The 14,627-nt window shown below is 44.8% G+C and overlaps 2 protein-coding genes across 2 annotated transcripts in view; both read right to left on the bottom strand.

Moving 5' to 3' along the window:
- Positions 1-6,757: 6,757 nt before the first annotated feature.
- LOC118688530 (CD59 glycoprotein-like) lies at positions 6,758-11,067 on the bottom strand. The gene is made up of 3 exons (XM_036386186.1): positions 10,493-11,067; positions 9,569-9,685; positions 6,758-9,010 (listed from the first exon to the last, which is right to left on the bottom strand). The coding sequence occupies exons 1-3, from the start codon at positions 10,545-10,547 to the stop codon at positions 8,808-8,810; spliced, it is 375 nt and encodes a 124-aa protein (XP_036242079.1). The 5' UTR covers positions 10,548-11,067; the 3' UTR covers positions 6,758-8,807.
- An 85-nt stretch (positions 11,068-11,152) lies between these two features.
- TACC2 (transforming acidic coiled-coil containing protein 2) overlaps positions 11,153-14,627 on the bottom strand; it is a 128,609-nt gene continuing 125,134 nt past the window's right edge. The window contains 4 exon segments of the mRNA XM_036386185.2: positions 11,153-11,721; positions 12,472-12,592; positions 13,412-13,518; positions 13,853-14,013. Coding sequence (XP_036242078.1) covers positions 11,656-11,721; positions 12,472-12,592; positions 13,412-13,518; positions 13,853-14,013 — 455 coding nt within the window. The 3' untranslated portion in view covers positions 11,153-11,655.

Below are 14,627 nucleotides of genomic sequence, written 5' to 3'. Positions count from 1 at the left end.
CTTTCAGAAACAAGTTATTTCATCCCTACAATTCAGGAAATGATGTGCTGAGAGGAGCAGACACTGTGGCAGGGGTTTCTCTTCCTGCCTGTGATGTAGTTCTGTCACTGCTCCCATTCCTGGGATAGCTTAAACCACCCAGCAGAGCTGGGCTTTATCATGGTGTGTACAGAATTATCTGCTCCAGCTGTGTGCAGAGAACAGCTTGGGTGCAGGACTCAGGCATTGCTGAGGAGCTGGGCCAGCCAAGGGCACTTCAGGGATGCTGAGCAGCACAGGAATGGCCTGCACAGCTCCTGCTGCCTGCCAGCCCCAGCACGGTGCAGGGAAAGTGAAAATTGCTTTATGCTGCCATCAGTGTCCCTCTGTGGCAGCTCTGGGGGTGTGTGTGCTGTTCCTGGCCACCAGTGGGGTGATCTGACTTTTCCAGGGTTAACACCTGGCTTTGTGCAGGCTGCTGGCCTTAGAGGCAGTGAAAAAGCTGAGAGGTTGCCCAGCACTCTGCTGATCAAGGTGGTCACCCCCAGCTACCTGTGCCTGCTTTGGTTCCACTGAGAGAGGCAATTCCAGTTCAAGTGGGGGTGTTTGAACTATATTTTAGGGTAAAAAAAAAAGCCACAAAACAAACAGCTGCTCCTGAGAACTCCCTGAGTGCACCAGAGCCAGTGTGGCTGAAAGTTGAATTCATTTTGTCCTGTCTGGAAGCCCTGGCCGTGTTCTGTGAGAGCTGCAGATTCTGAATCACTCCCTCCTTCCTGGGGGGGCTCACCTCGACAGGAGAAGGCTCCAGGGAGAGCTCAGAGCCCCTGGCACGGCCTGAAAGGGCTCCAGGAGAGCTGGAGAGGGACTGGGGACAGGGGAGGGAGGGACAGGACACAGGGAATGGCTCCACTGCCAGAGGGCAGGGATGGATGGGATACTGGGAATTGGGAATTGTTCCCTGGCAGGGTGGGCAGGCCCTGGCACAGGTGCCCAGAGCAGCTGGGGCTGCCCCTGGATCCCTGGCAGTGCCCAAGGCCAGGCTGGACAGGGCTTGGGGCAGCCTGGGATGGTGGAAGGTGAAATTAGCAGCAAAGAAATGAAGGTGATTTTTCTGCAGAAGCAATAAAGAACAAGAGCCCTGATGCTCAATGCTCAACCTTAAATGAGCCCTGATTTGGCTCTGCAGCCTCTTCAGGCTTTTCATGCAGAACCAGGGGAGCCTAATCTGATTTAAAATGAATCCAAAAAATTCCCAGCATCAACCACAGGGAGTGGGACAGAGCTGACATCCAGACAGGCGGCCCTGGGAGGGAACCTGGAGCTGGGACAGGCTGGGACACCTGAGGGTCAGTGTCTGTCTCTGTCTGTCTGTCTGCAGGCACCTCACTCCAGCCAGGGCAGCCTTCCAGGGCCACCAGCATCACTGAACATTGTCCCACTTGCAGCCACTGGCCCCAGTCCCAGCTCCTCTGCCTGACCGGGGCTCGTGGCCACCTTGATCTCAGGTATGGAAATTACAGGAATGGAAATGCTTCTGCAGGAGCTGGGCAAATCTAGAGCAAAAGTGGTTTAGACAAGAAAATAAAATTTAAAAGAGAGCTATTTTAAGCCTGTGAGTGACTGTATTTCTTGGGACCAGTGCAGCCCACAGGCCATCTGTCTCCTGGAGAGCTGCTCTGTGAGACTGGGCACAGAGAGATCCTCCAGCACACCATGCCTTAGGAATCAGCCCCAAGACAGGCAGCAGTGTTTTATCTGCTGGCTCAGGACAGCCCATCCATGGGCAGTAATCCCCTCCTCATCCTCCTGAGGAAGCAGCTGAAGGAGAGGTCACCAGGATTTGCCCCGAATAGCCTGGGCTCACAGTGCAGCCCAGAGCCAAGGCTTGGATCAGCATAAAAAGCTTTGGATAAGCCCTATTAAAGCAAAGGTCAGATGAGATCACTCCACTCCTGATCACTCATGAGCAAAGTATTGTTCTCAGTTTCCACAAGGGAGCCTGGCTTTTGAGGAGCTGGGTTTTCCAGGGACTGCTTTGCTCTGATGTTAACAGGAGGTGTCAAATCAAAGCAGGATTTTTTTCTCTCCCCATGCTTGTCATCTTCCTCAGAAGAGTTCCATTGAGGCCAGCTCTGAAAAACTTTCTGGCTGGCACAGACCCTCATTTCTCCCTAATTTATCCCTAATTTATTATTTATTTATGAAATTACTAGCAACTGATGAAACTCTGCAAACCCCTCCTCATTTAAAGAGCACCAGACATCCATGTGCTGGCATTCAGAAGAAAAATCTCCTAAATCTGGAAAAAAAAAATGGCTTGGAAGGTGTTGGGAAGATGCTTTAGGAGAAGCTCCTCCTGTCCTAAGCCTTGGGGTGAGTGAAACAAAGCAAACCAGGGACAAACCTCTCCTTTTCAGCTGCTGCACAAAGCACTGCAGAGGGGCCTGGTGGATCTCTCCTGCTCACAGCCCTGATTCCAGGAATGCTGATAAACCTCTGCCAGTGCCCCCAGGCACAGCCCAGCTCGGATGATTTCCCCAGGAACATTTTTCCCCGGCCCAGTTCACTGCCCCCACTCCTGGATTTGCTTCATCTCAGTCACTGATTTGCTCTTTGCAGAGCCCTAATCACTGCAACAGAATATTTAACAAAACCAGACGTGTTTATCCAATATGAGGAGTCATAGCTGGCTGGGAGAATGTGGAAACAAGAGATGGAGACTGCCAAGTGCTCATGAGCACTGTTCATGGTACAGTGCAAAAAGACAGCTCCAAAAAGTGAAACTTAACCCTTAAGGACTAAAGGAGAGGAGGGCAGAGCTTGTTCCTTGCTGCTCTGTCCCAGCCACACCTGTGGTGGTGTTCACAGAGGTCTCAGGATGAGGGAAGAGATGAGAATGTTGACTCCATGTTTCAGAAGGCTGATTTATTACTTTATGATGTATATGATATTAAAACTATACTAAAAGAATAGAAGAAAGGATTTCATCAGAAGGCTGGCTAAGAATAGGAAAAGAACGATAATAAAATCTTGTGACTGACCGAGACAGTTCAGACAGCTGGGCTGTGATTGGCCATTAATGAGAAACAACCACATGAGACCAATCCCAGATTGCATGACCAATCACCTGTTGCATTCCACAGCAGCAGATAATCATTGTTACATTTTGTTCCTGAGGCCTCTCAGCTTCTCAGGAGGAAAAATCCTAAGGAAAGGATTTTTCAGAAAATACCATGGCTACACACAGCCAGCTCTCAGGGATGCAGAGCATCAGAAGTGAGGCTCAAATCATCACTGGACACTGCAGGGTGCTCATTTCCCTTCTGTGACTGCAGATCTCTCCACAAGTGTGCCCTGACCCCAGCTCTGCAGCCCCAGCTGTGGTTTGATCGATCCTGTGCTACTCTCAGCTCCTGGCTGGCACCAGCGGGGCAGAACTTTGCTCTGGAGCTGCCTCATATGAGTTTTGGCCATTGGAACTTCAAATGCCCACAGAACAGCAAAATTAGAGCACAACTTACCCTGCTGATTAAGGCTGGTAATCAGCAGAGTGTGAGGAGGAAATTCAGAGGTTATCCTCCTATTAGAAATGTCATTCCAGTGACACATAAAGGTGAGAGCTTGAATTTAATAACTGAACACTTGTGGAGATTTTGCTTGCATTGGAAAGCCCTCAAAAATTGTAAAAGGGTTAAAGAAAAGTTCCTAAAAGGAGATGAACACCCTCAGGATCTCAAGGATATGTTGCAAAAGCTCTCTTTAGGTTGGGAGAGCACAGGACCAAATCCACGAATCAAAAGTTTCTTTAGGGAAAATCAGGCTGTGACCTGGCTGAAGAGAGAGCAGCCAGTCCCTCTGAGCTCCAGACCTACAGACACTGATTGTTTTTTCACTGAAAATCAGAAACTGAGAATGGCTGACATTAAAACATGACATTGAATGTCTCCAGTGAAGGCAGCAGCAATCAGTGATTTGGACACCAGTCTTATTTTTTGGCTGAGTCTCTGCCAGTATTCAAATACCTTCTCCCCTTGGGCATTTAAAGGAAAAAATTAAAACTATTTTGGTGAGGATGAAAGGCAGGAAGTCCTGAGAGAAGGGAAATTGCTTCAAGAGAGAAATTCCTCCTCACCTGTCAAACATTATCTCATACTTGCAAGTCTTTTGGGCTTGCAGCTAAGAGGGTTTTAAGAGGAGTATTGCCTGTGGGGCTAAGTCAGGCTGCTGTACAAGTTGTAAGGAATTTTAAGGAAAAGTGCACTCCTTAAGGGATTACTAGTGCTAAACATGGAAGAAAGGAGGGTTGGGTGGCTAAAGAAGAGGGCAGGGTTAGATGGGAATTTGGGAATTGGGAATTCCTCCCTGTGAGGGTGGGCAGGCCCTGGCACAGGTGCCCAGAGCAGCTGTGGCTGCCCCTGGATCCCTGGCAGTGCCCAAGGCCAGGCTGGACACTGGGGCTGGGAGCACCTGGGACAGTGGAAGGTGTCCCTGCCATGGCAGGGGTGGCACTGGGTGGGATTTAAGGTCCCTCCCAACCCAAACCATCCTGCGATTCTGTGATAAAATGCTCAGCCCCATCCTCCCACCCTCATCCCTCTGCTTTAGTTTTGTTCCAGAAAAGTGCATTACCTGTCTCCCTTGGAAACCCATCCCTATGGCAACATGCAGGAATGTCTCCATGCAGACATGGCACAGCTTTGACAGCCCCTTCTTTTTGTCACACTTCTCATGGCACCGTCCCGAGGCTGTCGGGAGATGATGGGAGCTCGCCTCTCTCAAGACGCCACTTGGAAGATTTTCCACTGAGAACTTGCTTTTTGCAGTCTTTCACTCTCCTGGCTCTTGAACTCTCAGTCTGTGTATCACAACTGTGATTTTGTATGAAAAGTGTTGCAAAAAACCCATGTATTTGCCTTTATCAGCAAAAAGCCCTAACCCCAAATGTGATGTTTTTGACAAGACCTACTTTCCACGGAGCCACCCTGCCAAGCACGAGCTGCTTCTGTGCTTTTTCCCAACTCAATCCCACACTGGCTTTTCACTTGTGGGGTTTTTTATTTTTTCTCAGATGCTAAGAAAGTTCACCTGCACCTACACTGCCAACACTGTGAATTTCTTGCTACACTCTTCATGGGATTAACATTGTTATCATTTTCCCCACTCTGTTGTGAGTAAATATGCCACCTCTGAGTATATCACAAATTTTCCAATTAAAAACACCCCCTGCACTGCTGGCTGTGGGTGATAAGAGGGCTCCAGGAATTGCACTCAGGAATTCTGATTGAGAAGCATGAAATCCTCCCCAAGGGCATGTTACCAACCACAGCCAGCAGCTCTGGGCTGTGTCCTGAACATCTGCAGGTCCAGAAAGGTTGAGACCCTTTGGAGTGATGCTCTCAGTGAAATCTGCCACAGTTGGGCTTTCTTTGCACACAAAAACATGCTAACACAGGCTGCAAGGGTGGTTTTTGTTTAATCCCTACTGCACAGAAATGCATGACTGAAATTTCACATGAGGAAAAAAGGTCAAAAAATAAACTGTGGTTTGTGACAAGCAAGATGTACTTGAAACTTTCATCAAATTGCACAGTCAGAATTGAGCTGATCTTGTCTGATCTAGATTTTCAAGGCCACAAGGATTGCTTAGAATTGCACCAAGAACAAGGGACAACTTGGTACCTTGTGCTCACTGTGGAAAAGGCAGGTGTGGAGGAACAGACACAAATTAAATGGCAAATTCTCACTCTTATAGAGAGCTCAAGGCTCTCTGCTCAGCTGCCCCCTCCTGAGAAGTCCCAGAGGCAATGGATGCCCTTGACAAGACCAGGAAAACAAAGGAATGCTGTTTGTACAGCCAAAAACAAGAGGATAGAAAGAAATAGTGGAAGTAATGATTTGGGGCTGTAGTTACAACTGGGATTTTCTCTCACTTAGAAAGGAATTTTTTTGGAGATCCTTCCTGGAGGTGAAAGGGCAGAGTGACACTCACACCCAGCTCTTACCCAACTGAGCCATTACATAAATCCAGCTGATACAAGAGATGAAAAGGAAGTGCTGTCATTCTAAGTTGCAGCAGAAAGCATTTCAGCATCAGCCTCTCTGCTGCTGACATTAAAGGAGAAGGAGCCTGTGGCTGCAGCAGGAATTAACCTCAGAACAGCCAACTTTCTATTGCACCTGTGACTGGGAATAGCTTTGCACAGTCACGACAACAAAAGCATTAAAATATTTTCTGCAATTTAATGGAGTTTAAAAAAGATCCCTTCTATTTTGTTTTTGTTTCTTTTGCTTGTCTTCCTGTCAATGCTTGCCAAAAACCATCACGAAACCGCTCTGAGAACACCAATCCACAAAAGTTCCTCATCCTTCCTAGATATCCACATGCAGACACTTCAGGGTCATAATTGGGCAGGAAAAAATGTCTTTTTTTTTTGCTGTAAAAAGCAAAGCAGGGCCCGTGATGAGCTGGGAGGCAGGAGTGGCTGGAGGCGTTGGGAGCTGCCTGAAGATCCCAGTCCTGGCTGCTGTCAGGAATGACAGATGGTGTTTGTCAAGAGGATAGAGATTTACCTTCTTACTTTACCATGGAAATATAGCAGCAAGAACACTACCAACATCCACTATTTTATCCAACAGATTTAAGAAATATATCCCACATTAAAAAAAACCAACAAAAAACAACAAAGCCCAACAGGATTCCTGCAGGGAAACAAAGCACCAGATGCAGCTGGAAATCCCAATTAAAAGAAGCAGTTGTGTTTACCAAGAGACAATGTCAGCCATTGCATGTAATTTATTTTCTCATTAAGGAAATGCACTGAGCACATACAGAGATTACATTCAATACAGATTTATCATCACAGAACCATACGAAGATAAAGATACAATCAATACCTGCTTCCTGTAGCAGAAGAGATTGAAGGAACTGCTTCAAGCTGAGAATGAAATGAAAAATACTTACACCAATTTAAATGATTTTTTATACAAATGAGACACTGGAGTCCAAATTAACATTCTCAGCCAAGATCTGCTGCATTGTTGCAATCTTCATATTTAACAGCTTTATCAGAGTGGTGCCTAGAGACTAAAAATAGACCAAGCTGCCTTGTCTGAGCCCACCTGAACAAAACCCAGGAGAATCCAGCCAGTCTGAAGCCACAACCTACATGAGATGATGGAAGGATCCACACTGGGAAAGAGCACAGAAAAACAAGGAGACAGCTCAGCCCCTGTGACAGCTACAAGGCAGGCAAGGGTTACACTCGGCAGGGAGGGCTCACTCATTGACCTTTGCAGCAGCTCTAGAGTTTGCAACCTGAATAAAATTTTGGTCAATGTGAAGAATTCTACTACACACTGCCCAGAACTGATTTTTCAAAGAATTGTACTGAAAAAAAGTCACAGCACAAAGCTAGAGGAAAAACTACTTTGCCACGTATTTTGTGAGTTCCATGAATTTCATTACCTAACCTTTTTCCTACTAGGCAACTAAAACTAGAACTGGAAGGACCACCTCTACTTCAGTTACACCAGCTGGACTTTCAGCCAGTCCTGTGCATGTTGTGTGCCAGGGGTTGGACCAGATCATCACAGCTGGACATTAAAATCTACAAATTTCACTCATCTGCTTGCCTGGTGCTCTGAGTTTTGGATCAAAGGAGGTTGTGATGCACAATGCCTTCTACTATGTGACCCCTTCTGGATCATTTACTTGGTAAAACTGCCAGGAATGGGTTTATTAAAAATACTGATTTAGTCCCTCTTTACACCTCTAAAGACCTCCAAGTAATTTCATTCACTTTGTAAAATGAAAAGATAGATAAACCACCTCAACTCCACCACATCACTGAAGGAGGAGACCTGTACAGATATATACACTCTTACTCTCAAAGACTGCAGTTTAGGGCAGTGGAGAATTATTTACATAACTGAAACCTCAAGAATTATAAACTTAAGTTATAATTTGCCTACAAGACAGGGATTAATCACTTGTTTTTAAAACCAGCAGGGGAGATAGATTGAGCCAATCTTTGGATGGAGTACCAGTTCAAAAACAACTTCCAAACTCTTTTTTTTCTTCTTCTTTTGATGCTGTGGCAAAATTCTCAAAGGATCAGAAAAGAGAAGACTGGAAGGTGTTTTTTCCAAGGAAATACACACACAAGCATAGAACCATTGAATGGTTTGGGTTGGAAGGGTCCTTAAAGACCATCCAGTTCCAGCCCCCCTGTCAGGAACATATCATATACAACAGAATATACCTCCATGCATTATTCTCTTAATCACCTTCTCTTACCAATTTGTATTAATACTAAATCATCTGTATACACTAAATAATCATCATTATTAATACTAAATCATCTCTTAATCACCTTCTCTTACCAATTTGTATTAATACTAAATCATCTGTATTTCAAGTTTCCTTTTGTCCAGCATGCCAATATGCTCTGAAAGATTAACTTGCTTGCTAGAATTTTCAGTCACTTTGTGCTTGAAAATTTTAGCTTGGTTTTGAATATCTGCCAACAGCAAAAAGCATTTGGCAGCCATTTGCCCTTGACCTTACTACCAGGTTACCTGCAGCCAAGATTTCTCCTTATCCAAATTGCAGGAAAATAAGCAACAGGGCAGCATTCCTTACACAGAGATCAAGACCTATTTAGCAGATGAAACAATTTTTATCTAAACATCTGTCAGGTCTTCCTACAGCTTTTTGCCTAGTGAGATAAATGGTACATGGAGCAACATGATTAGCAAATATTATCACCCCTTGCTAAGAAGGCAGAGCTGTTGCTTGAGGATACTTTTTGTTTTCATTTTGCCCCTCATGTCAGCTTCAACAAGGGGTGCCAGAGCAGAGTGAGGATGAGGAGGGGGAGGCTGCAGGAGCTGGTGACCCTGGGAGCCAGGCTCCTGGCATTGCAGTTGTTGGAGTAGCAGCAGTGCACGCTCACCCCGGGCGCCCTCGATCCGTCGCGCCTCGCCCGCTCGCAGAAGGACCTGAACGAGCAGGACTTCATGATGCCACCTGGAACAGAGCCACAGTGAGCCCAGAGGGGCTGCAAACGGCCCCCTGCTCCCACCTGCACCCCCCCAGCACCAGCCTGACCCCCCAGCGCTGAGCAACAGCCTCGGGTTTGGCTGCTCATCACAGGAAAATGAGTACGACCTCAACAAGGCAGCGCACCAGCAGCTCCCACTAAAATAACTCTGATTTATCTCAGAGGCAACTGGTGCAGCTAAAATACCTTGGGATGTGCCCAAGTGCAGGGGCTCATTAGCTTCTGTTCCATCCTAATTTCCAGCTAAGTCACTTAAGCAAAAAGTGGGCAATAGTTAAAATGCTTCTTTTTAGCTTTCCCACAGAGTGGGTGCAGCTCATTGTGGCACACTGACAAATCATTCCCTGTGGGATTTTGTGACAACAAAACTAGGACTGAGAACCATTAATGGGGTTTATTTTAAGAGGAGACATTTAATTTTGGTTTTCTCCTTAACTTACTCAGCACTCTTCTCTTTCCAACACTGATTATTTCTTTCTTTCTTTTGACAAATGCAACAGGTCTGACACATTTGTGACACTTACTTGCTTGTCCTCTAATGACTGCACAGGCGTCTGCGTGGCCTGGGCACTGCTGACTTCCTTGTCTGTTGCAGTCATCATCACTAGAACCTACACAGGTGTAACACTGCAGTGCTTCACCTGGGTGGAGGGAGAAGAGACCATTTAGAATTTACAAGAAGTATTTAAAAATATCAATCTTTCTAGTATGGTTTCGAGCACACATTAAAAAATGAAAAAAAAAAGCTTTGGAAAATCCAAAGAGTCTGCAAATCTTTTCAATGTTTATTTTTTTAGAAATGGGTCAAATATTGATTAAAAAATAATAAAAAAGATCAACCACAGATTACTTAGTTGTTATAATCTGCATTTAAAATAATACAAGAAACATTTGATGTTCTGTAACTGCATCCATATCTTCTTGTAATGTTTTCAGAGCAGAGCCCAAATGTTGTTTTTTTTCCCCCCTCCATCATGATCTTTGGTCCACAGTACCATGAGAAAGCCCATTGTATACACATAAAATCTTACAATGATCCAATTTTCCTCTTCTCCTGAAGTACCAATTCAGCTGGAAAGCACAGCAATGTATCTTGAGTTTTGCTCTTGTTTAAACACCACAACTATACCTCAATCCTCTTTCTTGCCTCAAACTACATGGCATTTTCAAAGGAAGGCAAGCATGAGTTATGAAGATATTTCCAACACCACATTTGAAGCTTGCAGAGCAGAAATCCCACCCTTGCTATCAGTGGGGACATTTGAATCTGTTAGCAAACACATTTATCTTTACAGAGGTGCAATTCTGTGCTGCTAACCACACACACAAAACGACCTGAAACCAACCCAGCCCAGGAGAGGAGCCCAGAACAGCAGAGAGGCTCAGCCATGCTTGAGGTAGGGAATGCAAATGAAGTAAAAAAAGGAAAGAAAAAGGAGCTGACTTACTTTTGAGGACCAAAAGGGAGCTGACAAGAAGCAGGCTGAAGACTGTCCACATCATGGAGATCCAAGAGATGCACCATTAGGCAAAGAAAGCAGTTTGTTTGCTATTAGAGCCTTAATGCTTCTCCTCCATCCCTAATCCTGTGCAGAGGATAACTTACAGGATAAAGAGGTGTTCAAGAGTGCTACTTATGGAGCCTATTCTGGTTGCACCTCTGATCACACCAACCTCAGCTCCACCAGCCCTGCAGGCAAATTCTTCCAGGAGCAGGAAATTATTCACGTTTCAGTGCCAGACATGCTTAAAAACCATCCTGTCACCACATGGCACAGCCTCTGACTCCTCCAACAGCCTCATTACATTTGCCCATGGGATTTGCTGGATCAGGGTCAGAGCATTAAATATTTTGGAGGATTAAGCCTATGCTTGAGACTTGAGTGGTCCAAATCCAACACATAGACACACATATATATATATATTTAGAGAGACATTAAGATATAGACCTAGATATGTGCATATAAGCAGCAGACTCTTGTGACCCACAAAGTGCTCCAAGCAGTGACCCATGAAGTGCTTTCTGTGGAGGAATTAATTCCCAAGAGCATCTGGTGCTGAAATAAGCAAGTAGCAAGTGAAGGACACAAAAGAGAAGAGAGCCATACTTATCTTCAACTTTCAACGAAAAAATTTATTTACAATAGAGAATTTCATTTGTGACATGCATTTTCCTTTTTTTTTTTTTTTTTTAGATTTTATTTTACAAATCAGCAAATGCAGATAAAGTTTACATTCCTTAAGGCAAGAGTCCCCATGCAAGTAATACATGTTTATATTAAATCCAAAAGACATCCAACATGGGAACTCATGTACAAAGGGAAGGCTAGGATCAGCAATTTGTATTTTCTTAGAGAACTTGACAATCTCCCTGATACAGGAACTTTGAGATCAACTTGCTATGAATTATACTATGAAAATGCAAACAATAGCAAGAAATTCTGATAGTCATCTTAGTACTGCATACAATTAAATCAACTTTATTTAGAAAGAAAATACAGTAGTGCATACGAAAAAGTGAAAATATAACCTGTCCACATAAATGTATGGACATCAGTGTGCCAATGGTCATATTGCACTCAGTATCGAAGTCCAGAAATTTGGTTAAAAGTTAGCTTTTCCCCATTTTGGCAATCAGTTCATCACAAATCTTTGTTAATTCTTCTATCTCTTTATTCTGGAAAATAAAATATGAAGTATTATGAAAAGGATTGTTGCATTAAGATGAGGAGGTTTTTTGAATTTTAATGTTATCTAACTAGTGAGAAAGGTGTGGGAAAATTAACTTTTCTCCAGTGCTGAGAACAGGAGATCTATACATACAGATATATGTGCATATATAGTACAACTAAGTGTTCATATTCATAGTACAGCTACATGCATTCAAACAAATGCTTCCTTTCTTCCAAAAACAGCTCCTCCAGTTTGAATAAATCAAATTTAGCACCAAAGCAGACAGCTTCACAGCAGTCATTCCCAGCACTCCACAACAATACAGAGTGGAAATTTGTTTCTAGGCTGCACTTTTCTATTTTTTTTCATTATTTTCACCCTGCCTTGCAGAGCTGCAAGCAAGGACGAGCTGTTCTGTGCCAAAGCAAGCTCCCTTGGCTGAGCTAGAGATATAAATAGGCATTTCCTACAGACACTTTGGAATTAGCATTGGAATTACAGCTAGCACTAAAAAGGGAAACAGAACCTGAGAGAAAAACCTGAGAACTGAAGCAAGCCAAGGCCTGGGCTGCAGAGGTGCACCCTGAGCTCTGCTCAAGGCTGAGCCAGCCCCAAACACTTGGGCTCAGACCAAACCTGGGTCCAGCTGGGGCACACAGGGGTTTTGCCTTAAAATTTGGGGAGTGCTGCTGTCCCCAAGGCCAGTGGGCTGCAGGACAATCCTCAGGCAGAGCTTGGCTCCTGGTTTATTTACCTTTTGTTCCAGTGTTCTCTCCAAGGCATCCACTTTGAGCTGCTCCTTGCGAAGGCTGGCCTGGTACGCTGCCTGCTCCTGCTGGGCCTTGCCTCTCACTTGTGCAATTTCAGCATTGGCTCTGCAAAACACACAGGGTTTGGTCACATCAGGATCTCCACAGGAAAGGGAAGAGGGTGCCCCAGGGTGGACAGCACCTGAACAAAAGGGGGGAGAGGGCAGGGCTGCCTTCCTCACAACATCCTGGGTATGTTGTGAGACTTGTCCCTAAACGCTTTTCACAAATCCCTCTCTTGCTCAGCAGGGGCTGCAGAGCCTTTTCTTAGTGTCTGTGTTGCTCCCTTTGTGCTTCTCTCAGACATCTCTGCTGAGGTCACAAATATGACTCAGGTGGAAGTGTTTTATGGCAGTTTCCAAACCTAATCTCCAGTTCAGGGGACTGTACTATGAGTCCTGAACATGATCCCTAGAAAGGCTTAATTGGTCATTATGTGGAGATCTAGAAAAAAGGAACTGGCTAATGGCTTCTTTCTTGATCCTCCCATGAAAATACATTAACAAGTATAAAGAAGACATTACCTAAATATAGAAATTTTAAGGGGCTCTGTAGGGTCAGGAGCTGGAAGAAACACAAGCATATTGCAGGAATTCTCATTATTGCATTTCTTTCCACCTCTATCACAGAGCAGCCTGTGCTTTGCATATTGCAGGATCAGTTTGGGATGTGAGGTCCAGCCATGGGAATCTTTCTGCAGCATGAACTCCTGAAAAATGTGTACAGTCCATGCACCAGCCCTGGAAGTGTCCAAGGCCAGGATGGACAGGGCTTGGAGCAACTTGGTCCAGTGGGAGGTGTCCCTGCCCATGGGAGAGGGTGAAACAAGATGGTTTTAGGATTCCTTCTAACCCAAATCATTCTGTGAATCCATGACTTGATTACCTGTCCAGTTTTTCCTCAGCATGAATTTTGAGTGCCTGGTACCTCTGCTCCTCCTTCTTCACTCGTGACAAATATTCCTGCGCACATTTCTTCAACACTTCTTCATTCTTAAAAGAGAAGATGACATCAAATTTAAACCAAGAGGTAAAAATGCAGGACAGGCACCTGTTTGTGGGAGTCACACACAGCTGTTTGAAGGGCTGCAGTCCAACACTGACACCCCCTGAAAGAGAATATTACACAATGTAAAGAGATTTACAATTTTTCTGTTTGCATTTGATAGCTGGCTGCAATCCTTCACCTGAGGACTATGGTTTGGCATGCAGAACATCAGCATCAGCTGGAAACACAAGTCCTGCCTTCTGCTCAGCAGCACAGCACGTTCTGGTCCACAGAATCTGCTCAGCTCTGTTCTTTAAAGGAGATGTTAAGGTGACTGACCTTCCGAAACCCCTCCAGGACTTCTTTCATCTTCTCATATCTCCTGAAAAGATCTGCCAGGGATTTCTCCACTGAGTTCAGATCAGCCAGAGCTTGCTCCTTCTCCACTATGAGCTGCTGAACAGTGTGGTGGGAGACAGATTTCTCTCTCTGCTCATCCTCTGAAAGAAGAGAGGAGTAGAGAAAAGAGAGGTTTTCAGCAGGGTAACAGGAGTAAGTCCACTGAGTTCACTATCATCTACAGTTTCTACTGTACTCTGCCCTATTTGTGTATTAGTAAGTTTACAGGATCCAGAAAAGTCAGATTTATATAAAGACACAAACCTGTTTTGGCAAACAGTTGCTAAATACAGTGATATTTAGATATTTTGATGTTGGGGGAAAATGTGAATGTATCTCTGTACTGATGATTTCTTCACTCTGAACTCAGCTGTTCCCATGAAAAGGCAGGTGTTGGATTTCCCCTGAAGATGCACTAGCTGAAGGAAAGGACATTTATGCACATTCCTAGCACTGGCCACAAGTTATCTGCCACTGTTGATAAATGCCTGTCACCTCCTGGCACCTTCTAATCCTGCACAAACAAGGCACTTTGGTCAGTGCAATTCAATTCTTCCCTTGGAAAAGCAGTGTTTTACCAGCTCTCAGGATTGCTGGAGCAAGTAGCAGAAAGGAAATCTAACATCAGTCAGACTTCCTAAGTGTAAAAAAACTGCAAAAAACATCTGCCAAGCTCCTCCTGTGTATAGTTAAATTTGAGCCAGGGGTGGTGGGA

This window comes from Molothrus ater, chromosome 8 (genome assembly GCF_012460135.2).
Source record: "Molothrus ater isolate BHLD 08-10-18 breed brown headed cowbird chromosome 8, BPBGC_Mater_1.1, whole genome shotgun sequence".
In the NCBI taxonomy this organism is placed as follows: domain Eukaryota; kingdom Metazoa; phylum Chordata; class Aves; order Passeriformes; family Icteridae; genus Molothrus; species Molothrus ater.
The sequence above is the reverse complement of the archived record's forward strand: the minus strand, read 5'-3'. Positions and strand labels throughout refer to the sequence as shown.